At 40.3% G+C, this 26,147-nt stretch overlaps 1 protein-coding gene across 18 annotated transcripts in view; it reads left to right on the forward strand.

Moving 5' to 3' along the window:
- plekha7b (pleckstrin homology domain containing, family A member 7b) overlaps nt 1-24,681 on the forward strand; it is a 79,077-nt gene extending 54,396 nt beyond the window's left edge. For 3 of the 18 annotated variants that reach the window (XM_084358446.1, XM_084358455.1, XM_084358452.1), the window contains 21 exons: nt 1,254-1,682; nt 1,873-2,413; nt 5,033-5,116; nt 6,743-6,877; nt 7,788-7,841; nt 8,536-8,616; nt 11,765-11,836; nt 13,013-13,093; nt 13,227-13,376; nt 14,114-14,215; nt 14,579-14,690; nt 14,909-15,114; nt 15,190-15,381; nt 15,466-15,583; nt 15,721-15,812; nt 16,141-16,365; nt 18,497-18,754; nt 19,285-19,418; nt 20,000-20,148; nt 22,110-22,247; nt 23,997-24,681. In XM_084358446.1, coding sequence (XP_084214572.1) covers nt 1,254-1,682; nt 1,873-2,413; nt 5,033-5,116; nt 6,743-6,877; nt 7,788-7,841; nt 8,536-8,616; nt 11,765-11,836; nt 13,013-13,093; nt 13,227-13,376; nt 14,114-14,215; nt 14,579-14,690; nt 14,909-15,114; nt 15,190-15,381; nt 15,466-15,583; nt 15,721-15,812; nt 16,141-16,365; nt 18,497-18,754; nt 19,285-19,418; nt 20,000-20,148; nt 22,110-22,234 — 3,340 coding nt within the window. In that variant the 3' untranslated portion in view covers nt 22,235-22,247; nt 23,997-24,681. Of the gene's footprint in view, nt 1-1,253; nt 1,683-1,872; nt 2,414-5,032; nt 5,117-6,742; nt 6,878-7,787; nt 7,857-8,535; nt 8,617-11,764; nt 11,837-13,012; nt 13,094-13,226; nt 13,377-14,113; nt 14,216-14,578; nt 14,691-14,908; nt 15,115-15,189; nt 15,382-15,465; nt 15,584-15,720; nt 15,813-16,140; nt 16,440-18,496; nt 18,755-19,284; nt 19,419-19,999; nt 20,149-22,109; nt 22,248-23,996 lie in introns of those variants that run through there. The other 15 variants (XM_084358456.1, XM_084358457.1, XM_084358459.1 and 12 more) reach the window with 15 other exon arrangements.
- The last annotated feature ends 1,466 nt before the right edge of the window (nt 24,682-26,147 follow it).

Below are 26,147 nucleotides of genomic sequence, written 5' to 3' on the forward strand. Positions count from 1 at the left end.
CTGAATGTGTAATCTTTTAAAATATTCATGGCTGTGTATCTGCAATACATTCTGTGACTATTGTTTCTGTCGTAAATGCATTACAAGCTGCATTAAGACAACTGAGATTTGGCAAACCTGCTGCAGGATTTGAATGGCCTGTGCAATAGTGCCACCTAGAGGCCAATGTGAGTCAGCACTCCTCATTTTTGTATTTTGGAAAGCACTCTGTTCCACATGGCAATCTTAGTTTATTGAAGTTTATATTAAATGCTTTGCACTAATCTAGAAATAATAAACCATGTAGTAATAATAATAATAATAAGGATAATGATAATAATACACTTTTTTTATGTAGCACTGCTTCACAAAACTGAAAAAACACAATACAATTACACGATTAAATGCAGGAGGAAATTAAAACATTACAAAAATATATAAAAACTAATAAAGACATTAAAAATCCATGAAAAAAAAAACAAATGAATAAGAGCATAAGCAAGTAAATACACAAATTAAAAGCCATTTTTATAAAATTCAGTTTTTAAAGGACACTGAGGTAGCCTGACTGATTCTCACAGGAATGTTTCCACAGATGTGGAGCCCTTACAGCAAAAGCCCAATCACCTCTACCTGCATGTAACATAAAGCTCAGTACTAAAATACACCTTTAATCACTGTGCCCACCTTCATGTTTTACCTCTCATTAATTATTTCTACAGAAACAAGGAACCTCTAAGTGTATGCAGTTTGAAAATGAGACATTTTAAATCATGTCTTATTTTGTGAATTGGGAAAAGACTTTAACCCCAAGCTGTTTTATGAAGACAAAGTGAGTCATTTTTGTTCCCAGGGGTTTCACTTTGCATGCATTCTCCAGCATTCTCCATCTTTACTCTCTATTGAAAAAAAGAGATGAAAAGTTAATGAATTACTCCCTTTGGTCTCCGATCTTTTCCAGGAGAAACTCAGCAAAAGCAAATTACCTTTAAGGTCACAAAAGGTTAATTTGAGAGTCCATTGTTTTTTTTATCCACTGCTTAATGCTGTGTAATCCCTTGTTTAAAGAATAGTGCTGCACTCCATCATAATATACAATGAAGAGTGGAATTAGATGACGTTTGAGTAACTGGATGAGTGTAGCTGTGTGTAATGGATGAAAAATGAAGCACTTTAACACTTCAGTGCATACTCTACAAAGCCATTTGTTTCAGTCGTTCACAGGCAGAATAACTTTTGCTGATACATTTAATCATCCTGTCTCTTTTTCACAGAGAGGTGGAGAAGCCAAAGAAGGCTGTACAGCAGGCAGTCCCACAGACCAACCATGTCCACATCAACCAGAGCTCACCTCAGCCAGAAAGCCTTCGCAGGACGGACAGAGAAGAACCTCCAGATAAAAGTATTCAACTGGCTCATGGAGATGAGTTGAGGTACGGATTAGAGATCCAAGCGAGGCCCAGCCAGTCGGCCACAGAGGAGAGAGCAGAGAGACTGTCTCCAGACTCTGTCGAGGGTGCCGTCCACAAGAACGGACAGCAAACTGTCATCCAAGTGACTCTGCCACCGGAACAGAACGGCAATCTTGTGTATCAGAGGGGTTTTGGGTCGCGGCCGGACCCTGAGAAACATGTGCAGAGGAAGAACACGCTGGCTCAGGTGGAGCAGTGGGTCAAAGTTCATAAAAGTGACCCATCAAAGAGGTCAGTTCGAATTTATACAGTCAGTTTGAATTTACCAAAGTCTCTCTATAACAGCAGCATGAATGATAGTGAAAAAACCTTCAGTAAATGCTGCCCTCTAGTGGCTAACATGAAGACTGATAGAGACTAGAGAAATAATTCTCATTGTGAACAGATGATATGATGATACTTCTGTGTTTTTCTCTCTCAGCGCTCCCTCGGCTGAGTATAACCTCCCTCGGCGGACTCCCCCCTTAAAGCCCAAAGCCAGCACAGCCGATGCCACCTATCAGTCGCTGCCAAAGTCTCCCCGTCTCCCGTCTGGCAGCAACTCCCCTCCAGCAACATGCAACCTGCCCAGTGACTACAAGTACGCCCATGACCGTCTCAGCCACTTTCGCATGTCCACCGATGAACGCATGGCCACCAAGGAGGGAATGGTGTGGCAGCTGTACGAGTGGCAGCAGCGGCAGCAGTTCCGTCACGGCAGCCCCACCGCTCCTATCTACACCGGGCCCAACTTCACAGACTCTTCATCTTTCAGGGTTACTGTGGAGATGCCACGGTCCATCTCTGTCCCTCCGTCACCGTGTGAAGTCCCACCATCAGTCCCCTCCTCCTTCAAACCCCTGTCTCCACGCAGGCCACACACTCCTTCAGACAGACGCACAGTCAGGCCCCTCGATGAAGTCCTAACCGGGGACAGCACAAGGTCCAGCTCCCCCGGACATATCTGTGCCCAACTCTCTCAGGTAGGATAAACACTCAGGAAGCAGGAGGCATCTTTGATATTTTTCTGCTCTAGACAGTTAAGACACCAATTTACATTTCCCCTGCAAAATGAAATATAAAACTGATTTTAAAATTGTTTTTATTTCCACATCAACCTGTGAAATAAAGAGTATTACATGTAGTTCTGAATACTCAAAGATATTGATGAGTAATTGTATATTGATCTCTTTGATATTTCTTGTCAGCTCCAGATGTTAATTAAGTATATACTGTACCCAAGATTAGCACACAGCCTAATCTAGGAATAATTTCTTTATGTAGAGCAATGAGTCAACATTCTCATTATGAAACTATAAATATAAAGCTGATATAAGTGTACTGATTAACTTGATCATACATTTTATTCTGTCAATATCAACAAATGCCGCAAAAAGACCAAAACCAACAAGGAATTTATGCTACTAACATGTATTGGCCATGTATTCATAAGCCGATGCAGCGTATACCTCCATGCTATAGAACAGTAGCATCATAAGATTATTAAAACACATAAAAGAGTGATACCACTCTTCTAGCTGACATATTCATTCCTTAAGGTGAACATGGTCAGTATAGTTTATTTCGTTTAGCAGTGTAAACAAGTAACGTCAAGTTAACCTAAAAACATAAAAAAATAACAATACAAAGTTTTATTAATATCTAGTCGTTGTGAAATCGGGGGAAGTTTCAAAGGCCACAAATCATTTCTGGACCTTCACAGCAGTAAAAGCATTACAACATTCTTCTAAACAACCGAAGTAAATGGGGACTTGTGTTAAAAAACTACTGAAAAAAAGAGCTCTATAAAACTCATCTGCTGTAATCCAAGTCTACAGAAACCCTGAGATGCCAAATTGATGGATTAGTTATTACATTTTAGTGTAAATTAGGTTTAATTAATTTTAATTTTTATTTAGATTTTAAAACAAGTCCCCCCCCCTTAAAATAATTGATTAATTAGGCTCATACTTTGCAGATCAATGTTTCCTGGATGTTCTCAAACTGGCAAAGAGTAGTGTAGATTGGGGAGGGGCAGCAGTAGGTTCGCTCCCAGTGTGGTATCAGGCTGCTATTACACTCATAGTAAGACTGGTTGAAGTGTATTATCTTACCCCAAAAATGGAGTCCCTCTGCCCAACATGTGCTGTGTACAGGATAAACGGCTATAGATGATAGATGGATGTTTGTCACACCCCAAAGTAACTGTCAGCAGCCTGTCATTGGCATGGGACTGAATTGAAATACGATGATTCACATGCAGAAAGCCAAATGACAACAGTCTCATTCTCACGGTAACCCTGGATAGAGAGGTATCCATTGACTTGTGGGATGTTGTGTGAGCTCACAAGGACACCATGGGAAGATTAGCAGGAGGAGCATGAGAAGGCTCCGAACTTTGATGCTCATGTGAATCGCTCACAGATTCACACAGTCCACACCCAGGCCCCACTCCACAGGTGGTGTGAGCATGTGCGAGTGAAAGTTTGCTACTCCGCCGTTCCCCAAACCGTCAGACAGCACCGCCACCGCCGCAGGAGACGGAGCGAGGGGCCGTCCTGTCATCCACACCCTGCGCTGTCTGCCTACCACACCCTCCACATGTGAAAAGATCTCCCTCCAAACCGTCACCACATTTGCCAACACACACAAGCCTCATGACCGACCCGTTGGCCTTACACAAGTAAACAAAGTGTTGCAGATGCTCTGTTTCCTCCATCATTCACCCGAGTGTCAAGACACTAATTATAACCGTAAAATAGAATGACGCACAATTATGGAGAGCCCTTTAGAAGAAGATAAATTTTAACAAAGGGAGCCACAGTGACTGTGCAAGAGGGAGCAATGTTTATGGGAACTAAATTTAGTCTGTAATGAACTTAAGTTTTGGTGCACCCAGCATCTTTGAGGTTGATGGTGCTCTCTGGCTGGAGTGCGCTTTAGTAATAGCGCTCTGTATACCTCTGTGGAATATCATTAAGAAGTATATTTTATTAGCAGCTAATCCAATTTGCCCAGGGCTCCTCAGCACCCTATAAACATCGCTTCTCTATCTCAAACATCAGCAGCGGTCTCTTTCTTCTGATCTCGCATTTAAATAAAAAACCTATTATACAGCAAAAAAATAGTGGCATGGGAATCTCAAAGGGAATGGCTTACAGTGCTTCTCTTGCTGGTAGCAAACAAATGTTATTTTAAGAAAGCAGGTTCAGTATAATTTATGTGTAGTTAATTAAATCTCTTGTTGTTTGTGTCCTTTTAAGGTTCAGTAGTGGGCCCGTTTTTTCGCTAATTCTGTGTGTTAAGCAAAAACGTCAAATTTTCCAGGCCCTGTAGCGTGTAAAACTCAGGGCACACCTTGTTTCGAAAAAGAGTAGGAGTGATGAAAGGGAGAAAAGGATAGATGAGAAAATAAATCTGCTGTGTAGTCAAGTTTGTTTGTAGACTTGGAGGCAATGGTTTAACTTTGATTCAGTGTGATAGAGTGGTCTATCCCTCCCTTTCTACACTCTATTGAAGATTACTTAGTGAATTAGACATTCTGTTTGATTTGACTCTATTAGATCTGTAATAACAAGTTGATGAATTTTGTTTCTCCACAGACTTCCCAAATAGAGAGAAGGTCCATGCCAGCCATGGGCTACATCACACACACTGTCAGCGCACCCAGCTTGCATGGCAAAACGGTATGATGCTCTTTATTACATTCACTACTTAACTTGATTTTATTGCAACCCAGATTCCAAAAAAGTTGTGATGCTGTGTAAAACATAAATTAAACATTTTTTGATGTATTCTTAATTGAAAACAGTACAAAGACATATCTAATCCTTTACTTCATTGATTTTTGATTGAATTTGATGCCAGCAACACGTTTCAAACTAGTTGGGACGGGCAACAAAAGACTGGGAAAGTTTTCAAATGCTCAAAAAACACCTCTTTAGAGCAGGTTCATCTGTGACAGGTGATAGTATCATGATCGGGTATGAAAGGTGCATCCTCAAAAGGTTCAGTCGTTCACAAGCAAGGATGGGGTGAGGTTCACCGCTTTGTGAAACACATGATTGTATAAAGGATATTAATACTCGGGAACAATTTGTAAAACCATTGTCGATAAACACAGTTCGGTTGCAAGTGGTTGCCTCCTGTTTTTATTTACATTTTCCACAGCGTCCCAACTTTTTTTGGAATGGGGTCGTAACAAAGATATCTGTCATGTATTATAAATATAGTTTTCCACTCAAAAAATAATTAATTTCCCTTAAACATTGACAACATTTACATGAATTATGCATAAAAGTAATCCATATGTATGTATATCCATATTTATGTATAATACTTGAAAAATTGCATTCACTTAATTTAAGCATACTGAGTTTTTTAATTTATCCACATCGACACAACATGATAGAAATACTTTACATTAAATACAGAGAAGAACTGACAGTTTACATGAAGTTGTAATATATAAAGTCAATGTTTTAGGGAAATTACTTTTTTGAGTAAGACTGTCGATCCAGTTATGAACAACTAGACCTAATTGAGCTGACTGATTTTGTGAATAAAGCTGGTATAGTTTTAAGCCATTATGATTCGGGATGCACTGATTTATCGGCTGATATTCGCCTTGTCGACTGCTATCGGCACATAAGATCCCTGCCATGATTTGTAAGGTTCTGAAAAAGTACCAAAAAATTGTTATCATTGAGTAGGTAGTTGTATTGCGGACTAAAAATGCTTTAGAAGCAGTTATTTTTCAGAAAAAAAGAAATCTTGAAACATAAAAAGAAGGTTAAATTAAAGGTTCCTTCATAAATTTGTGATGATAATTTCAAAGATAGTGTAATGAAGGGCTCAGTGACTTAAAACAGTTTACTTAGTATTTTTTTTTTTTTTGATTTTTTTCTTTTCCTGCCTCAAAAGGTGGAATAGATAACAACAAAAATCAAATATACAACCACAAAAAAACATTGTCATCAGCTGTTGGCAAAATTGTTACTAGTTTCGGCCAAGAAGTTCAAAATCGGTGCATCCCTAATTCTGATAATTGTTTCAGTGTTATCAGTTCTGATAACCCTTATCTTCAGACAGTCTGTGATAGAACAATAAGCCATCCTCCCAGGCTTCATATTGCAGCTCTAGCTTTTACATTTTAAGTTATACTTAGCACATTGATAAAGCAGAAGGATACTGGCCACCCAGCCGCTTGGCTCTCCCAGCTAATGTACTGCCCATATGGTTCTCAAGTATTTTCTCTCATCCCTCTGCCCTTTCACTGGCCTCCGGCCACCTAAACCCGGGCTCGGCTTCAGCCAGAGGAGCTGACTCTGCTCCTCATTCAGCTTCGGAGGCACCAGGCCAAGATGGCTGGTGTGCATAGCCCCGGCGATGCGTTCGCTCACTTGCAGCACCACCAGCACAACGGCCTTCTAGGCCCCAGCATGCAGGTCAGGGGCCCCCGTTCTTCCCTAACTTCCTCTACAGCACACTGCAACCCCTGCCAGTGCATTGTGGTCCCCCTCTCCCTCAGCCAATCCCATACATTAATTCCCTGTCATTCATAAGACTGTGTGGTCTGTTGGCATTGCTTGGTTGCCTTGTTTGTTCAACCATTTTGGCTTGTGCTGCGCTGCACTTCAGACTGTCCAGACTGTCTTTAAGCTTTACCGTAGTTTCAGTCATCCACCTCGTTCAAAACTTTAAAAACCTTCCAGAGGTTTGTGTTATTCTATTTGTAAAAAGTAATATGCCATCTTTGAAGCATGTTGCTTGTGTCTGCACTTTATACGTTTCCTTTGTTTTATAGATGCATAACCCTGCACAGCCACAAAAAGAATATGTGATGAATACAACACATTTCTATGTGTGTGTGTGTGTGTGTGTGTGCTCTGATAAATCTTTGCTCTTGATGTTTTCATTCTGAAGCAGCCATCAGGCCACAGTCTAAGCCTGTTCACAAACAGTGCATTGCTGTAAGACAAGCACACCACAATGAAGCTGCAACAGTGCTCTGTAATGACAACTCCACCCAGTTTCTAACATCCAACCATTCTCTGGCCATCCTCCATGCGTACACTCACTTTGACCACATGTCATGCGTGAGACCTGTGTTGCTCAGTCGTGCATGAGGTCAAACATGAGACATTAAACCAGTTCAAAAATGATACCATTACTTAATTACAGTTTGGCTTCACTAGCTGTGGATAAAAATACAGAGGTAGAAGTAAACTGTAATTGAGACCGAGTTAATTAAAGTTCTGTTTTCCTGAAAATAAAAGACTTAGGAGTCATCTGGTCACCCATTATCCTTTTGCAGCTTCATTTCAAATGATTTATCTCTCCACTGCTCATTTAAAGGCTGATGATACTTACATACAACTGAAGAAGGACCTGGAGTATCTAGATCTGAAGGTGGGCCCCAACAAAGTAAATGCCACTTTATCCTTTTCATCCTCTTCTCCATCTCCCTTATGTGGACTGCAATCTTGTTCTCCTGCTGCTGCCTCCAACATCTGCCTCCCTGTTTCCCCCTTTATCCTGTCTGTCCTCTGTTCTGCGCTCTGCTTTTTCTACTGTCTCCTTATGAATGAATTAACATGTCTTTTAACTGCCTTCCTATTATGTAAATTATACATTTGAAAAAAAAGAAGCAATTTTGCATTGATAGTCTTGGTGAATCCAACAGATGGTCCAATGCGAATGACATAGAGTGACACAAATATCTGGCCTCTTGTGCTTAAACTGAAGTCCTGATGTTCAGTTTGTCCATTGAATGATAGGACTGTACTTTCACATGCAGTAACACATGTAGTTTTTATAAGCACATGGTTGGATTTCTAAACTCCTTGTGTCATGTGACCTCCAATTCCTTTGTGAGTGTTAGAAATAGTATCATTGCAAATGCCTATTACAGCTGTTTTTAAGCAGTTTCATTTAGCCAGCTACTGGCATATATTCCATTTACACCTGTGCAAAGCATTTGATCCTAATTTGTATGTATAACACCACAACGAATTAATCAGAAATCTGGGTTGTGTTTTGGAATGGAGGGAGGTCATCTAACGATGTACTGTAACTCCTCTCCATTTCCTTCGTTTCAAAACAGATCCAAAGTATTGACCCGATGATCGTTTCAGTACACAATGTGTTTGAAAACTCCACTCCGAGTTTTGGGTACTTTTGGAATGTAAGGATGGTGTGCATACAAAGTGAAAACAGACCATTTTCACTGCTTTTCAAGAAGGAATGTGATGCATCCCTGGAACCTATGCAGGATTTTGCACATGGATACCTTGATCCGATCATTCACTGTGCGCTATGAGATTTGAGATGATGGAAAGGAAGTAGTTATGCCAGAGGGCTTCCTTGCATGCTGTTAAGCATTTCTGAATGCTTTGAATGATTGTCATGATATCTTCACTTTGCTTTTGTTTTGCCTGTTAGTGCATAAGGGATGACCCAATGGTGCTCTTTAAGAAATAGACTGGCAATGTGATGTGGCCGAAACAATTTTAGGGCCTCTAGTTTCATTGTGGTAACTGGCAGAAACTGACAATAACATGATCTGTGTTCACCACAGATGTCTTGAAAGAGTACTTAAGAGTACTTAGTAGTCTTTAAGAGAAGTCTTCAATAAAAACATTACCATTATTGGGCTGCTGTGCAGCGCAACAGAGCTAGAGCCCAACATTCACCTTTAATTCAATTAAGCCTAATCCAATATCAAATAAAACATATTTAAGTCCACTAGCTCCAGATTTTTATTTGGATCTGCATCAAATTGTACTCACGCATAGATACCAGCCACCTAAATAGGCCTGATTTTTTCATCAAGATCCATGCTTTACTCCCTAAGAAATTCACGAAAATGTCGGAAAATTGCCCCGTCTCACAATGTTAAAGAAAGTGAGACCAAATTGCTGGATTCATCCCGGATCTGCACCAAAATGTAATGGGGTCCATTCTGGGCCAAGACCCAAACATAACCTCCTTGGCGCTAGTAACTAAGATGGCACTCCCTGCTATCAAAAAAAGAAACAATGTAAAAAGAGCAATATTAAAACAAATGAAAAATGAAGAATATAAAAATATAAAATAAGGTAGATGAAAATATGAAAATAAGGTTTATAAAATAGTAAAATATATTTATATATATTATTGAATTATATTGCATTAAGTTGGTAAACATCCACATCTTTCAAAAATCAATGTCTTAAGTCTGTAACACAGACTTTTCTTTTAAAAACATGTTGTTTCCAAGCCCAAGCTAAGATATCCTGGTGATTACTATTTTCCCAGACTTGACAAAGAACCACAGAATACATTATAAAACTGTTCTCACAGGCTGTGTAGTGCTTCACATGACTGGTAATTCACTTTGACATGTAAAGTAGGTAGAATGCCCCTTTAACTGAGCCTTCCTTCTTTGCACTGGTCCATACCGCCGTGTTGGGTGTGGTGATCCTTATGTGGGTGTTTTATGCATATTCCACCCACACTTTTCAGCTTCATGCATTACTGACTGTGACGGAGGACTGGAAGACAAATCTTCACCCCGTTATCTGGAGAAGTCCCTGTATCATTATACTGATACCTCTATCTACCACGGAAAAGTATGCTGCTGAATAGTGCTGTTATAAATGACCAAAAACCAAGAATAAAAGAACAAAGTATTAATCTCAGATATTTTCTGAGCTCATACAGGGATATAATTGGAATATACAGACCCTGAAATGCTAAAATGATATGATTCTGTACATTTTTCTGTTTCCCACCTGCAAATTGTTTAAATCTCTAATGCAGTCCTGCTGAATAATACAGTATAATACATTTTTATAATACAAAAGGAATAATCAATAGCACATTTCAAGAATAAGCCAGTTGTTACTGTTCATACACATGGAACTGGTTAACTAAAAAGCAACTACAGTATCTTAAGTACTAATTTAGTGGCGAAGGAGACACATTTCCTTATTTTTAGCCCTGCTAGTGGCATGGCTCTGGGGATGGCAGATTTCTCTCTGGCTGCAGGCAGTTGTGATTTGTTTGTCCGGAGGCAGATAGATCTCACTGGTGAACTGGCATTCACACTGTCATCTACCGTGTGAAACTAGAGGCCTTCATTACACAGTTTAACATTTACAGGTGAAACGCTGTAGCTAACATCTTTCCATTGTAGACCAATGTTTCTGAATCATGAGAGCAGCATTTTCCTCTCTCATGGTTCATATGAAGGACCTAGTTATCAGGGCTGGGTTATATGGTCTTAAAATAATGTTGCAATATTTTAAGGCGATACACGATAAATATCTCGATATTTTGAATTCTCCTCAAAAGCACTTTATAATTGCTCGGGCTGGGTGACAAAATCAAATATCATGATATTTTTGACCAATATAGCGATCAATATTGTAGGGATTGCTATTGGTAATTACAGAATATTAACCAGATGAGAATTTTGATAAATAATCATCGGTATGTGAATTTAGTCTGTTTTTTTTTTCATCCAAAATTGCCGCCCGTTGTCAATCATGTTGACTGCGAGACTTTCGTCCGTCATATTTTTTTCGGAACACGTTTGATTTTCTGCGTTTTTTTGCGTATCTTTTTCTGATGTGATTTGTCTTAGACATACCGCCAGCCGCTGTTCAGGACTGACTGGTTAGTGGAAAGTGATGTTTCTCTTTTAAATGTGTGGTTCCAATTTAGCTAGCAGTGTATCAAACAGGGCCGCTGACATCCAGAAATACCACATGGGAACAATCTGGATAATTCTGCAATAATTTAGTTTGTTCAAGAAGAGAGAGGACTCCAAAAAGATCTTCACTGCTTGACGACTATTTTGTCTTATCGCAACAAGAGAATAATTAACACATACGACTCAGTTTGCAAGGTTTCTCTGCTTTTTTTTTTTTTTTTTAGGATAACGGATTAGACAGATATGACATGACATAATATCGATATATTGCCCAGCCCTACTGGCAGTTTAACTTACTTACAGTAATAGTGGCCAGGAAAGAGCAGCTTTGGGGGTTTTTATAATATCCCTGAACACAAAAATGCAGAAACTCTTTCTGCATAGATGTTTTTACTTAGCTTCTGCACAAAGTTTTGTATAGCAGCTCATGCTCATGCCTCTTTTTTGTGTGTGTGCATTTTTTTTCTTCATTATTTTTTAAGACCCATTCAGCTTGATTTGTCTAACAGTGTCACTGTATGAAGAAAAGTTGTTGTTATCTGTTTACTGGAAGTTTTAAAGTGAACTCATTTAAAATATTTCATTGGATTACTGATATTGAAGATTTTATTTCACTTGTGGCTGTTGGGAATTTCAGGTTACTGGACGTGAGAGTTTAAAAACAGAAAGACCATCAAGGCCTGTGAAAATAGCAGAAAGTGATGCTGATGTAAGTGAAACATTTTGTTCTCAGGATTTAAAGGATAATCACCCTGTTTATCCGTCTCTCCTTTTCTTTAAGATCTCCGTTTCCGACTTCTTACAATCCACTACAGAGAAGATCTGACTTTACTGTGTGGTTTGTGTGTGTGTGTGTGTGTGTGTGTGTGTGTGTGTGTGTGTGTGTGTGTGTGTGTGTGTGTGTGTGTGTGTGTGCGTGTGTGTTCTCAAGTTGTGGTAAACAGAGGCTGTGGAGGGAAGGGAACGTATGTACATTGCAACACTGTGGGGACACCCATCCACACAGCACAGTGAGGGCCTGAGAGTATCGACCACAGCTTTTATTTTCCTCCCTGCAATTTAAAGGGAAAAATACATGTAATGGGAGTTTTAGATGTTGAGCTGTTAAATTTTTCAGTTTGATTTGCCTGATCCTGCTTTTCTCACTCTTTGTTTTCTGCTGAATGGAGGTAAATAAGATGGATGTCCTGGCTTTTCATCATTAGCATTGTTCCACTTTAACAATTTATAAGAAATTGCCAGTAAATTTGTCTGAACAATGAATATTTCATGCAATTAAAAACAACAATATACGGCAGCAAAATAAAAACAGCTTAATTATTAATTGAACAGAATGATAAATAGATCTGAGGAAAAAAATACACTGCGTGAGGAAGACTGTGAACTAGGCAGTCTTATGTTGTTTTCATAAACACATAACCCAATTCTGGGAAAACAAATCTGTCACTCTCAATAAACACGGTTTTCTCCAAAAGTGAATTTGAAAATATGGATTTTTGATTATGATTACTCATAATGGGTATTACCCGATCTCGCCCCCAAACCAGACAGCGTAGAGCCTTTTGATATTTCTTTCACTGTGCTGATGAGAGGAATTCCCCTGGGCTTTTCACATAGATGAGCCTTATTGACATATTTACAGACAGCGAGGACTACAGTAGACGATCAATTCGTCTCATCTGGCTGCGTCGTTGTGAATGCAGCTGGGTGAAGACAAGAATGGAGCAGTCAACCTCCCTGTTGTCGACAGATACTGTATCTCATCAGCCCCGTTTCTTGTTTTGCTCTGTTGCATTTTGTCCACACTTGATTGTATAATTGGAGATTAGATTTTATCCTTTTGTCTTTTCTTGATTGTTTATTTTTTCCTATGTTTTCACTTCAGGTGAAATTAAGTCGACTGTGTGAACAAGACAAGATTCTACAGGAGCTCGAGGCCACGATACGCACTTTGAAGGAGGACAAGGTTTTTCTCTTATACATTCACAAGATTAGCTTCTTTTCAAACTTTTATACGTACAATATCTGTGTCAGCCTGTACTGGTGTGGTCCATAAACGCTTCTTATGTTGTGACTGTGTCTCTCATGTTCCTATCTAGGACAAGCTGGAGTCTGTGCTGGATGTTTCCCACCAGCAGATGGAGCAGTACAGAGATCAGCCAGCCCATGCAGAGAAGATTGCCTATCAGCAGAAATTACTACAAGAGGATGTCGTGCACATCAGGGCTGAAATCTCCAAAGTCTCGACAGTAAGACACAATAACGCTAATAATGAAAAATATAGCTTCTTTGATGTGTTTGTGAAAGTAAAAATATGTAACATTCACCCTCGCCAAGTGTTGTTCCTTAAGTTTTGATTAGGTAAGTTACTCTGAATCAAACTCCTCAGACTGTCTCCTCTATCACTAAGCACATGCTGCCACTCGCAAATATGTTTTTATTGGTCGGAAACAAGATGTTCACTTCTATTTTTAGTTGTTCCCTTTTGATGGTTTCTGCAACTGGCACAGTGTTTCGGGTTGACTGTGACTATCAAAATGAGTGCTCGGGGACGAAACCTGAGGCTACAAAGAAACTCATGAGCACATTTCTTCACCGCTCAGAAAGATGCTTAGTCAGAATGCTCGGCGGTATTCAAAATATTTAGTGTTAAAATGAAAATAGACGAGTTTCAATAGAACATAAACCGACAGATTACAAGAGTAAACAAGAGTTAGACATTTCTAAACACGTTGGTTGTGTACAAGTATTTGTAACACTCTCAGCAGAGACTGTGTACAATATATGTATATGGCTGACTGACCAATGGAAACAAAAAAAAAACTCAAGTGAGTAAGCATAATAAAGCTGAGGTAACCCAAGACACCTGCTCTCTAGTTCAAATTGCATCTCACCACACATGGGCCAAGAGTGACTGGACTAAATCTGTATAATCCTCATGAGATGTCTAATTATAACATGGAGTGTGCTCTGTTGTGTTTTGCAGGAGATGGAGAACGCATGGAATGAGTACAGCCAGCTGGAGAGAGACGTGGACTGGCTGAAGTCGGCCCTGCAGGGACAGATGAGCCGCATCGATCTCTCTCAGGTCTGTGGCTCAGGGATCTCTGTTAACACACATACAAACAAGTCATTCAGTCTGACAGACAGTTATGTGTGGGAATGAGTTACAGACTACTGATTCAAAGCCCTTACAGGCGAGTCTTGCCACCCGGCATTGTTTAAAAAGTATCAGGTAGTCACACAGTGAGAAGAAATAAATCATTTGCATCGTAGCTCTCTGAAATGGAATGAAATTATAAGCTGCCTCAAGATTCCCAACCTTAGTGTGATCTGTCAGAGGATCATGTATTACCTTAAAAATAAAACTATATATTGGCATAATAGAAAGTGTTTTATTTGTAATAGGTTGCCTTGGTATACATGTGTGTCTCTGTTTTTCTATGTACAGCAAGAAAAAGTCCAGATCAGAAAAGAGCTGTGGAGGATTGAGGATGTCATTGCAGGCCTCAGCACCAGTAAAGCCAACTACAAAGTCACAATCTCCTCTGTTACCAACCCAGGTGAGACAACGTTACCTGGAGGTTTCATGTGTAAAAAAGTAAATCATATTTGATGTGCAATGCACAGGTACGTGGCCACGCTATCGTATCTCCCCATTAAAGCTCTTAATCGTATACTCAGTACTAATGCCTCGAACATTTCCCATGGGACAAGGATGCACTGTCTTTACAGCATGTGTGTATTCATGTTACATGTTCATATTCGTTGAATTCCCCAGAGAGGAAATTTGTGCCTTCAGTGTCGGCGTCATCAGTGCCTTCTCTGTCTGGGAGCCCGTCTGCTATGGAGATGAGATTGTCCCATCAGCAGCAGCAGCAGCACAGCCCCCACCTCAGCCCCAGTAGCCACACACCCTCCCTTTCCTCCAGCCCTTGCCAGCAGCCTTTACGCCACTCTGCAACCATCGCTAGTGGGTTTAAATGGGTGAGTGACCAAAAAAGAAAAGAGTCATTCTGTATGTAAAGAATGTGAAAAAAAATAAAGTTGTCCTGTATGCAGGGTGAGGATGATGTGCCTCCCAGACCTCCTCTACCTCAGCTCTACAGTCCTGATGAGCATCCCCCTGCTGTGCCCCCATTGCCCCGGGAGACAACGGTCATCCGACATACTTCTGTACGCGGCCTCAAACGACAGTCAGATGAACGCAAAAGGGACAGAGAGATCGGCCAGTACACTAACGGAGACAGTAAGGTACAGACAGTGTGTGAAATTCAGACATCTAAGCAGCACAAACAGAAAAATCTACATTTTCTAATCTCTGTCCGTTCGTCTCAGGTGGAACTTCGGCCTTTCCTGAGCGATCCAGAGCTGATGGGAGCTGGAGACGGCTCCAGCCACATCACTGTAGCAGCATATGGACATGATGGCTACCAGACGTTACCTAGCAGCAGAGGTACGAAGATGAAGGAGCCAGTGGGACAGATTTATTTAACCGGACCCTATTAATTATGTCAAAAAATCTTTACACCAGCATTTGGCTGTATTACCAAGTCAGGAACAGCATTTTAATGCTTGTTGGCTTTCCCTCAGGAGTGGCTAGCTCTGCATTGAGGCTAAATCAGTCTTCAAGCATCTCCTCATACGTGACCCTACGAAGAGCAGCATCAGCTGTCGGCGTGAAGGTGAGGCTCGCAATTAACAAAGAATCAAATAGATGAAGATTTTTTAAAAGTAAAACCTGTATCAGTGGAGAGACAGCACATATAGAGTCGTGCGTGTCAAGTTTTGGGTTTGAAAATTAAACATTTGTGGTGTAATGTACACTGAGCAACTGATTCTCTCTGTATGCTCCAATTATAACCTCAGAAATATCTCAGTAGTGAAAACTGAATTGTGAATTGCTCCTTTTTCATTCCTTATTAACATTAGCTATGCTTTTACATTCTCCTTAGGTGTATTTTTATTTCCTTGCTCGTTTGTATCAACTCCCTTTCCTCCCACTCCTCTCAGGAGAGACCAAAAAGTGCCTTGGAGCGTCTGTACTCTGGGGACCCGGCACAGCAGCAGCAGAGGGGCAAGATGAGTGCTGACGAGCAGCTGGAGAGGATGAAGAGGCACCAGAAGGCCCTCGTCCGCCAGCGCAAACGCACCCTGAGTCACGGAGATCGCCACGCTTCTCCATCGCCGCGCCCCTCGTCCTCATCCTCGCGCCCGCTCTCAGCAGACCTGGGATCAGTATGTTACTAGAACAGTATCACACGTCACACTCTCATGCATGACGACAACCAAACCGAGAGTGGCGATCTACGGTAGTCATGCATGCCTTCACTCAGTGTAGTCTGTCTTCTCTCTGTTCCTGACGTTACAGAGTCGGTAGCAATAAGCTAAATTAGTGCAGGATGGTAATTCACTGTGTGGATCTAACTGTGCATGTTGTTTTCAGACTTTAATTGTTTTAGAGCAGACATTGACGTGTCATGGTCGGAAAAGGACAGGTGTTACTCATAACGTTAAAGGGACAGTTCACCCCCAGAGGAGAACATTTTTTTCTTGATTTTGGGATGAACTTTTCATTTTTACAATGGCTCCATTTCATTCTCCTGCAGCAGTAAGCTGTAACACTGTGACAGTGAGGCAACATGGACAAACATGGACCCTAAAACTGAAGTAACTAAATGGAATTCAGCCATTGTTAATGTTGTTATTTACACCTGTGATTTTCCATCTGTGATATGTCAAAATGTCCTCTGTGAAAAAAGTCTAAACAGAGACGTGAACAACAGTTTCTGCTTTATACTTAGCACTTAACTGTAGCACCAAATGTGTGCACAATAATACAATATAACTGTTGAAAAGGTGTTTATTTTGAAGTGGAAATAATTACATTTACATTAGTTAGAGAGTTATTATTGCTCAAAATCTTTACTTGCCTGTCAAACACATAACACACTAATTACCTCAGACACAGGCCTTCGATGCCATCTACACCTCATATCCATCATTTTCTGAGTAGTTATAGACCCTAACATCATTTTATCCATCCATACTCATCCCTCCTCACTGATCTTTTCATGCCTTGGCTACGGTTGCTTTCACTCTGACAGTCTAGTTTTTAGAGTTGAGCAAGTACTCGGCTGAACATTACAGAAAATGTCCTTTTTACGAGTATCATTTAGTAAAATGTCTCAATATCCGTACTTGTGAAGAAGGAAAATCCTCATTTGGTAGCTGACTGAAGCTGAAGCTTAAGTTTAAAAAAACTTCTGTAAATAGCTCTGTTAATCAAGAAGATTGTTCTAAAGCTCAATTCTGTGGCTGCTCTGTAAGTAATTTTCTAATAAATAATCAATAAAGCAACTTCTGATCAACCCGGGCTATAACTAACAATTTCAGGTTAACCCCACCTACTTTCCATTTTAAATCCCGCCCCTTTCCAGTACGGATACAGATTATTTTGTTTTTACTCACTTCCCCCTAATCTTTTACCAAACTACCATCCATCAGAATAGCACCCAGGTGTCTTTTCTCTCCTCGTTTAGATACTAATGCTTGCTGTTCTTCAATTAAGTGCTTTCGCTGTCTCTAAGCAATCCATTGATGTGTATGAGTGAGTGTGTGTGAGTGAGACAGAGAAAGAAAGTGCCTTCTTATTTTATACTGACCAAAACATTGTCATACACTCAGCAAAGCCTAAATAAGCCTCATCATCTCAACCTAATCATGGCATTTTTCTTTTGTCTTTTACTTAAATGAAGATAAAGATGGTCTTAGTATCAGTGGATCGGGGCATACCGCTGTCCCATCTACCAATCATAGTCTTTGTGAGAGGAAGCCTTCAGGACTAATGTGTATGACATGCATTTCATATATTGGTTTCAGTGTTTGCTCGGCGTCTTTATCTGCTAATTAATTGTTAGTAATAAGAGCCCTACTTTTTTCACATGTGAATGTTTGCAAATAAATAAACATTATTTTCTAATGAAATCATTTTGCCATGTTTTTTATTTATCACATATTTATGATATTTTTAGTGAAACTGTCATCGGTGTGAGTGAAGTGAACCCTCCTGTTTGTTTCACTGTCATTGTGCTGTCTTCTTTATCACTGTTGTAGAGGATTCAGAGCATGCTTTGATTTGAGAGCTTTCAGTCTCTTATAAGCATGCATTTAAATCTCATACATATCGATGCATGCTCCCTTGTTTCTCCCTTCTTCTCACCTGTACGCACATACGCACACGACAGTGATAACTAGAGTGTTGCACAGTACTTGTTACATGATATAATGTGTGAAGGCAAGTGAAACTTTCACATTTGCTTGATTAACGAGACAACTTGATGGCAGAATCCTGTAATTTGTTTCATAGTATGTTTTGTTTCCTTTGTGCGTTGTCCAGTGGAAGAGAGAGCAGGACTTTGACCTGCAGTTGCTCGAGAGGGCTGTTCAGGGCGAGGAGGCCCAGGGAGTTAGGAGCGTTCAGGGGGAGGAAAGACCTCCCGAGCACAAAGAGAGACCCCGGTCACACTCTGACGAATGGCTGACCTTCCGCTCCATGGCCACTACCCCTCCTGCCCATGAGGTCGACCTGGAACCGCTAGAATACGACCTGGATCTTAACAAAGAGGTAAGAGGTTTTATTCTAAGCTATGCAGTGGAGGGTCAAAGCTGTTTGCTGACTACATATTCAAAACCTTTCTGACACATTCCCTTAGAAAAATGCTTGTTTTGTTCTTGCAAAAATCATGTTATCATCACATGAGCGCCCCGTTTTTTTAGTAAGCGGTGAAAAAACGACCAAACCCCTCGTACAGTGAGAGCATTGACAGGTGCTTGACTGACAGACATCTAACACTACCCAAAACAAATTGCAGAATAATGATCTGTAGAATAAAACACTGGTCAGCCCTTATGTGCAGCATCATTCTGTCTGGTCTGTGTTATTCGATCAGATATTTTTTGCAGCTTTAACCAAGAAGCTAAATGTCCAAGAGCAGTTTAACTCCTTGTTGTATTCTTAGCTTCATAAACATCGTATATCCCTCTTACATCTGCATATCTTTCAGCTGTGCAAATGGACATATTATTATTTTTGGAGGTGACTTGATAACAAGGATGATGATGCCTACGATTTTAACACACGTCTGTTTTGTGTAGCTTTCCAAGCCTCAGAAAGTATTGATTCCGGAGCGCTATGTGGATTCAGAGCCCGAGGAGCCTCTCAGTCCGCAGGAGGTGGAGGATCGTCATCGTAAGGTGGAGCGCATCAAAAGCATTTTGGCAAAGTCCAGGTAAATAAAATAAACTGATACTGATTTTGCATTCAAAAGTGCAATGTGTCAGATACGTCCAGAAATCTAGTTTCAAACACTCGGCGCGCGTTTCACAGACCAGCCACAACGCAGAGTGTAAACAATATCACCTGGTTCAGCAGCACCATGGACAGCTGCGGGGGCGGGGGGGTCGGAACAGCGGTGTTTCGACCCCCCCACCCCCGACTCCTGAACGTCACTCACTCACTCATCCGGGCATGTACTGCGGTCTCGTGAGGAAACGTAGCTTTTTGATATGATGTTTTTCTTGTTCCCGAATACAAATATTTTTTGAAGTATTTGTTCGAAATAAGTATTTGTAAAAAACACGTTATTTGTGCCTTTCCGAATACCGTATTCGGGTTCGGCTCCACCCCTATCGCTAAGCCAATGATAGCTACAGCAAAGAGTATAGTGAGCAGCGTGCCGGTGACTCTGGTGATATACTGCCCTCTATTTGTTTGGAGTAACAATTGACAGGTTGCCTTATCTTACATGTTGCACCTTTAAGTGTGGCTCATAATTATCTGATTCTGTTTTTTTCTTTGTGCATGGGACAGTGTTCAAACCCTAGCATCAACAGTGCCTGCTGACAAGCCAGAGGTTGGGCTGGGGGCACTCGACTCCGCTCTGCAGGAGCAGGAGAGGATCATCACCATGTCCTACGCTCTCGCCTCGGAGGCTTCGCTCAAGAGCAAACTAGTCGCAGGTTGGTTACTTGTATCATCTGAATATATCGTCTGTGAGTTTGAGCCTGTAGGTTGTTGAAGGTTTTTATATCTTTGCTTTATAAAGGAGTGTAAAAATCATTATTCCACAGAAACACTTACAGAAATAATTACTGCATCTGCAAAAATAAATGTAAAGCAGACCAGTGCTGACAGTTTCAGTAAATTTTCTCATCAAATTTACATCTTTTGGATGAAAGGGGGATAATAGGGAGAATTCTGGATTGATGGAGTGGAGATGAGAAGGGCGTAAGGTGCAGAGTCAAGCAATAAGGCTGTTCATTTCCTAATAACTGAACATTATTCCTTCTTAGGAGCGCAGATAGCCTCTAATTGCAATCCGTGTAGAATCTTTCAGACAGGGGGAGGAATCACTTGATGAGGCCATTTTGTGTGCTGATCAATGACCCAGTCAAACTCCACTCTCCTTCTGCATACCACTGCTGCTGCTTTGAACGTAGCTCTGAACCTGCATAAAAGACACTGCGCTCACTTTTCATCTTTTTCATACTCTACAGCAGACAGGCAAGTTCATTTTCACTGTAGCTGCAGCAGGTTGTCAGTCTGTCTGCCTCACGCACACACACACGCATGCACACATATATCTGTCACACACAGTAACACTCAAGCTGTCAGCATGTGTGGAAGCTTAATATGCACAGTGAGGCAAAGTCAACAATTATAACATTATTTCCAGCATAGAGAAATGTCAGAGAATATAACTGGTGGCACCTTGTCAGTGGAGACTGAATCAATGACTTTCTCTCCCTTTGGTGTTAAAGTAAGGTATGCTGGTGCACTTTCAAATCCCTGAATTAAAAGAAGGGTTTTTTTTTCACAGTATTATGCATGAGAGACTTCAATAATGCCAGCATAATAGCAGGGATATGCAGCTCTGAAATGATGTACAGTATATATTAAAAAAGTGTTTTTGATAGTTGAATTTGTTATTCAGAAATTTGGTATTTTGTAATTAATTGTCAGGAATATTGAAAAGAACCTCTAATTTATCTACAAAATATTAATGACTGCCTCCTCAACTATTCAATGCTTTTTTTTTTTCCTCTTTTAAGATGATGAAATGTTCAAATGATGAAGAAATGAAGCACACATCACATCACTGCATACAGATCACAATGGGCCTCAAATGAGTGGTGGTTTTAACTACAGACACTCTTCTTATCAGATACCTTCCAGTCATTCACTCTTTGGGATTCTGAAGGAAAAACACGTGTTGAATGAAATCAAGTTGACGTCATAAAATTCACAAAGAACTATTTTATTAGCACCTGAAACCTGGTAAAAACAAAAAGCCCATAGGTTTGCTAACACGTGCATGTACGTTGGTGGATCTTTTGTGTTTCTGAATAAAGGAGGGGCACCTTTATAAACAGAGAATTAAACGGCTACTTCTTTGGTAATAAAAAAAATTGAGTGGCTTATTTTTTCAAGCATAAAAGCAGAACTTCTGCTGGTTTAAGCTCCTCAGATGAAAGGATTTGATGCGGTAGTCACCAGACATAGCAACCGATTGTGGATCGGATCATGAACTTGACTGCTTCAAGGCCACATTTGAGTTATGGGAATCTTCATCAGTGTGGATTATCAGAAAACCATGAGACATTCGCATCATGTTACTTGAACTTCAAAAGGTTTCTAAACGGACTTCTCCCAAAATATAAAAACAACACACATGTATACAGTGATATTAGATGTTCTCCATGTCGCCCACCCCCCACTGTCAACAGTATGAGGAGCACAGGAAGTATGGTTGTGTGGTTGACAGACCTGAAACACGTTCACAGCTTTGTGTCCTTTCAGAAAACATTGTGGGGTTCTCACTTCTTTCCTTCATTGTTTGTTGTCCCAGAGCTTGTCCATTCGACTAACAACCAATGTGGTTTTCTCCCTCTCTGTTTCCTTCCTGTCTTCTCCTCTGTAGTTCCAGCACAGGCTAACCTCCCCATCCCTCCTCCCCCACCCCCTCCTCCACCTCCTCCTCTTCCTCCTGTATCTCTGGCGCCTCCCTCTCCTCTAAGCAACGGGATTCACTACACGTTTGTCTAATCCGAGAAATAAAGTAAGGTTTAACTGCATGTTTTACGGTGCTTATGTTTCCGAGGCCTCTCTAATTCTCTCTAACAGAGGGGCTCCTGTGTGCTTTGCACCTCGCTGCATGCTCACTGCTCTGTTGTGATTGTAGGAAACACATCTTGTCTGGGTTAGGGAAGCCCTGCCTCTGCTCCCATTATGATCCAAACAAACATCTGCAGGCAGTCTGCTCGTCCCACTGTGATAATTGTGTGTAAATTGTTTTCTTTTTTTCTTTTTGTACCACTGCCAAAATATTTATGGCTGGTTGAGGAAAGAAAGGGCTCAAACGAACATGACTGTTTGTAGCATTGTGTGTAATTAACAAAAGAGACACCTTTTGATTTAGCACCTTGACAGATCAGCAGTCAGCACAGCTGCATTCCACAGCACCAATTAGCTCCCCATCTGTAGACTGGCAGCGATAAGTCAGGGAAAAAAAGTAGATATCACTGTTGTTACTGTAAAAAGAGGGTTTGTGTCAATTTACTGCCTCATTAAAAAACCTCTGTGCATCAGCCAACACTGACAAATACTTTATTTGAAATGGTGTTACTGATTTTGTTGTGATTTCTTCCCATGAGCTCTCCATGGACAAATAAGGATGACATAAATTGCAGGATGGAGATTTAAAAAATGCTTATGGGCATACAGTACATAAGTTGAAAGTTGAAACATGAACACACACACTGTAACAAAGTGTATATTAAGCTGTGTTTGCCTTTCCCTTCGGACTTGAATGCGCTACTAGGTCTGTCATGATAACTGCTTTGGTCGGATAAAATATTGTCCCAGAAATAATTGAGATAAACTAAAATAAGGGAGTAAAAAAAATCAAATATTGATTTTTCAGCAGATAGTTATTGTCCAAAATGACATTAGGGCACTGTAAACATCACAGGGAATTTAATAATAATCATTTACCTCAAGCATCTTTTTCTGCATTATGTTGTGTTTTTGTCAGGTGATGTCAAAAATGATGTTCATATATTGACACGTTGATGAGATATGTACAGTAAGTTGTAATTATCATGACCGGGGGTATTTGTTATTATCTACAGTGTAAGGAATCTTCAGTCCTTGAGAACTTGTGTGACTGCATGTTGTGCTGTGTGATTTCTATTTTTCTCTACAGCTCCAACTGGATTTTTATCAAGTTTACAGTATTGTTAACAACTGTGTGTGTGTGTGTGTGTGTGTGTGTGTGTGTGTGTGTGTGTGTGTGTGTGTGTGTGCGTGTGTCTGCTTTACTGTTCACCGACCAGCAGAAATGCACCCTCCACAACAGTACTTTACTTGCACATGGAGGAAGAGTCAGAGAGATTTTCTCTTTGTATGCAATGAATGTATCAGTACACTATGTAGAAGGTGCTGTTCACTCAGTCTTATATTTATCAGATCTGTGGCTTTCGTATTGCAGCTGCCTTTTGTGTGAGAACATCTTAAAAATGATTCTTATTCTCTGTCGGTTTTAGTAATGCAGGTGTATTGTAGTTAGTCTTTTCTAGGCGTCATGTCTACTTGACTTTTGGATTCTCTACATCAAGGGGAAAATAATATTTGGCTAACGTTGCACGTGTTTTTGGTCGTGGTGCAGTGAAAGCCTGGACTAAAACATAGAAAAGGAAGAAAAACTCAAGTTGTGTTTATTTTGATAAATTCCACTGTCATGGTTACCTTGCTTTTCTGATATTTACTGTTTTTGAAGTAATTGTCTTTCTCTCTCATCACTTCTCAGCTCAAGCTATTTCTGGACACTGAGGTGCTATTCCGCGATGAGAGCAGACAACTGGATTCTGCAAGAAAGGAGGATTTTGTTTGAATTTGAACACCTACACCTTTCCATACAGCGGTACGAGAACGTACTAAACATTTAACCTGCTCTCTGAGGCTCATGCAGCATTGACTCGTTGATGTGTTTCTAGTTGCTGAAAGCGACAGGGAAATGGGAGCTGCTGCGCTTATTAACTATGGACATGTCTAACAAATGTTAATCTCATGATAATAATAAAAAAAATATTTTCTACATGCCACTGCACTTTGAATTGTACACTGTATCATGTTTTCAAGGTATGACTGACTTGCTTTTACTTGCAGTGTGATCTAAACTGGGAACTCGTTAGTTTTTTGTTTGTTTCTTTGTTTGTCCGTCAGGTACAGAATGTTAAGGGAAAAAAGAGGTACTAAACGTGTCATGATGGTAGTATTTTTGTCAAAACTCAGATAATGTTCTTACACCAAACCACTTGAAATATCATATGTACGTACCTGTAGCACTGCCAGTCTCCTTTTAGCTTGCCAAAATGAATTTTATTTTTGCTTACATCAGGATGAAAATAACCTTTAACATATTTTCTGTGTGACTGGGGAAGGTTGCACAATGGAAATTTATAACAATGTGAATATTAAAGATATTAACATAAGATCTGGTTCATCACAAATGTATTTATTTCATTACTTCTATTATTTTATTTCATATTCATCACATTTATCTGAAACCAACTGAACACCCCTTGTCTCGCCCTCTCCTACGGTGGCCATTTAAAACGGAGGGGAAACCTCCAGGACTGAAAAATGAAGCTGCCATGGAAGTACCAAAAACTGCAGTTCCTCGAATGGCCACTTGAGGCGGGTTCAAACCCCATAGGAGCCATGTTAAAATGCCCAATTATACAACAATCATAAACATGTTTTACAGCCTGGTGCATTAAACTGTTTTTGGCACCTATATCTAATTTATCCCTTCATGACAACTGTACGGGGGTGAAGGCCTAAAATTACACAAATCAAGGGTGTGGCCGCTTTGAGTGTTGTTTTGAGTGTGTGTGTGTTTGTGGTGTTGATGCCTTTTGGAGAATTTTTAATTCAGATGTTGGACAAATAATTGTACTGTACGGTTATTGGACTAAAAGGCCGGAGTGGAGGGACAGACGCAGGCAGAGCCTGAAGCTTCTGGAGGAATAAACACCAGGAGTCAAGGAGGGCACAGAGTTTGTTTTATAAACTTTTGTAATTAAAAAGAGGATTTATCTTCACTCTCCCCTGCTGTAGAGAGCTGCGTAGGTGCTGAAATCCATTGTGTGTGCTGTAATTATTTCTTATTTGACTGCTGAATGGAGGGAAATGTACTTAACTTAATAAATGTAAACAGAAGACATGAGCTAAAGAAAAGACAGGATAGCAGAAAGAAGAGTGTCTGGAGAGTGCTGCCTTTGTTCACTGACTGACCTGAACACAAACACAGACTACAGCTACAGTGAAGTATTCTGGCTGTTGGGGTAAATAAACCTGCACTCAAACTCACAAGAGTAACTTGAATAAAAGAAAATGATCCTGTGATCAAACTCAGAACTTCTCTTTGTGAAGACTGACAGCTTGTTAACCTTCTCTAGCTTGGCAGCTTCCAGTCAGGTGGGTAAACTCTTCCTCTGTAGATATTAAAGACTCACTATTGAGGTGACAAAAACACAACAATTCAGTTTCAGGTGATTATCCACCAATGAAACATAATTATGAATATTTGTTTCCATTTCTGAATATAGATTCTCCTGAATCCTTCACCCTGGACCTTTAAAAGTAAATTCATCTACATGCTTCTGAATGATAAAAAAAAATCAAAGCTAACAGTGCCTTATAATTGACTCAAGTATAGTAATCACATCCTCACAGTCAGAAATGATAACCAACAAATGAACCCCTGCCAGCTGTATTGTGGTCGTTTGTCACTGAAGCGTAGAAGTTCATGTGAAGAGGAACTATTTCACTGTACAACAGAAACAGAAGAATACCTCTCACATGGTCTAGTTTGACAGTCATCGAGTTTACTTGTCATTGTCCTTAACTTTCTATGCAGGAGCTGGGCAGTGCAGTGTGCACAGATGTTCGAACA

The sequence above is a fragment of the Pagrus pagrus genome (assembly GCF_965226575.1).
Source record: "Pagrus pagrus genome assembly, chromosome: 1".
Lineage (NCBI taxonomy): Eukaryota > Metazoa > Chordata > Actinopteri > Spariformes > Sparidae > Pagrus > Pagrus pagrus.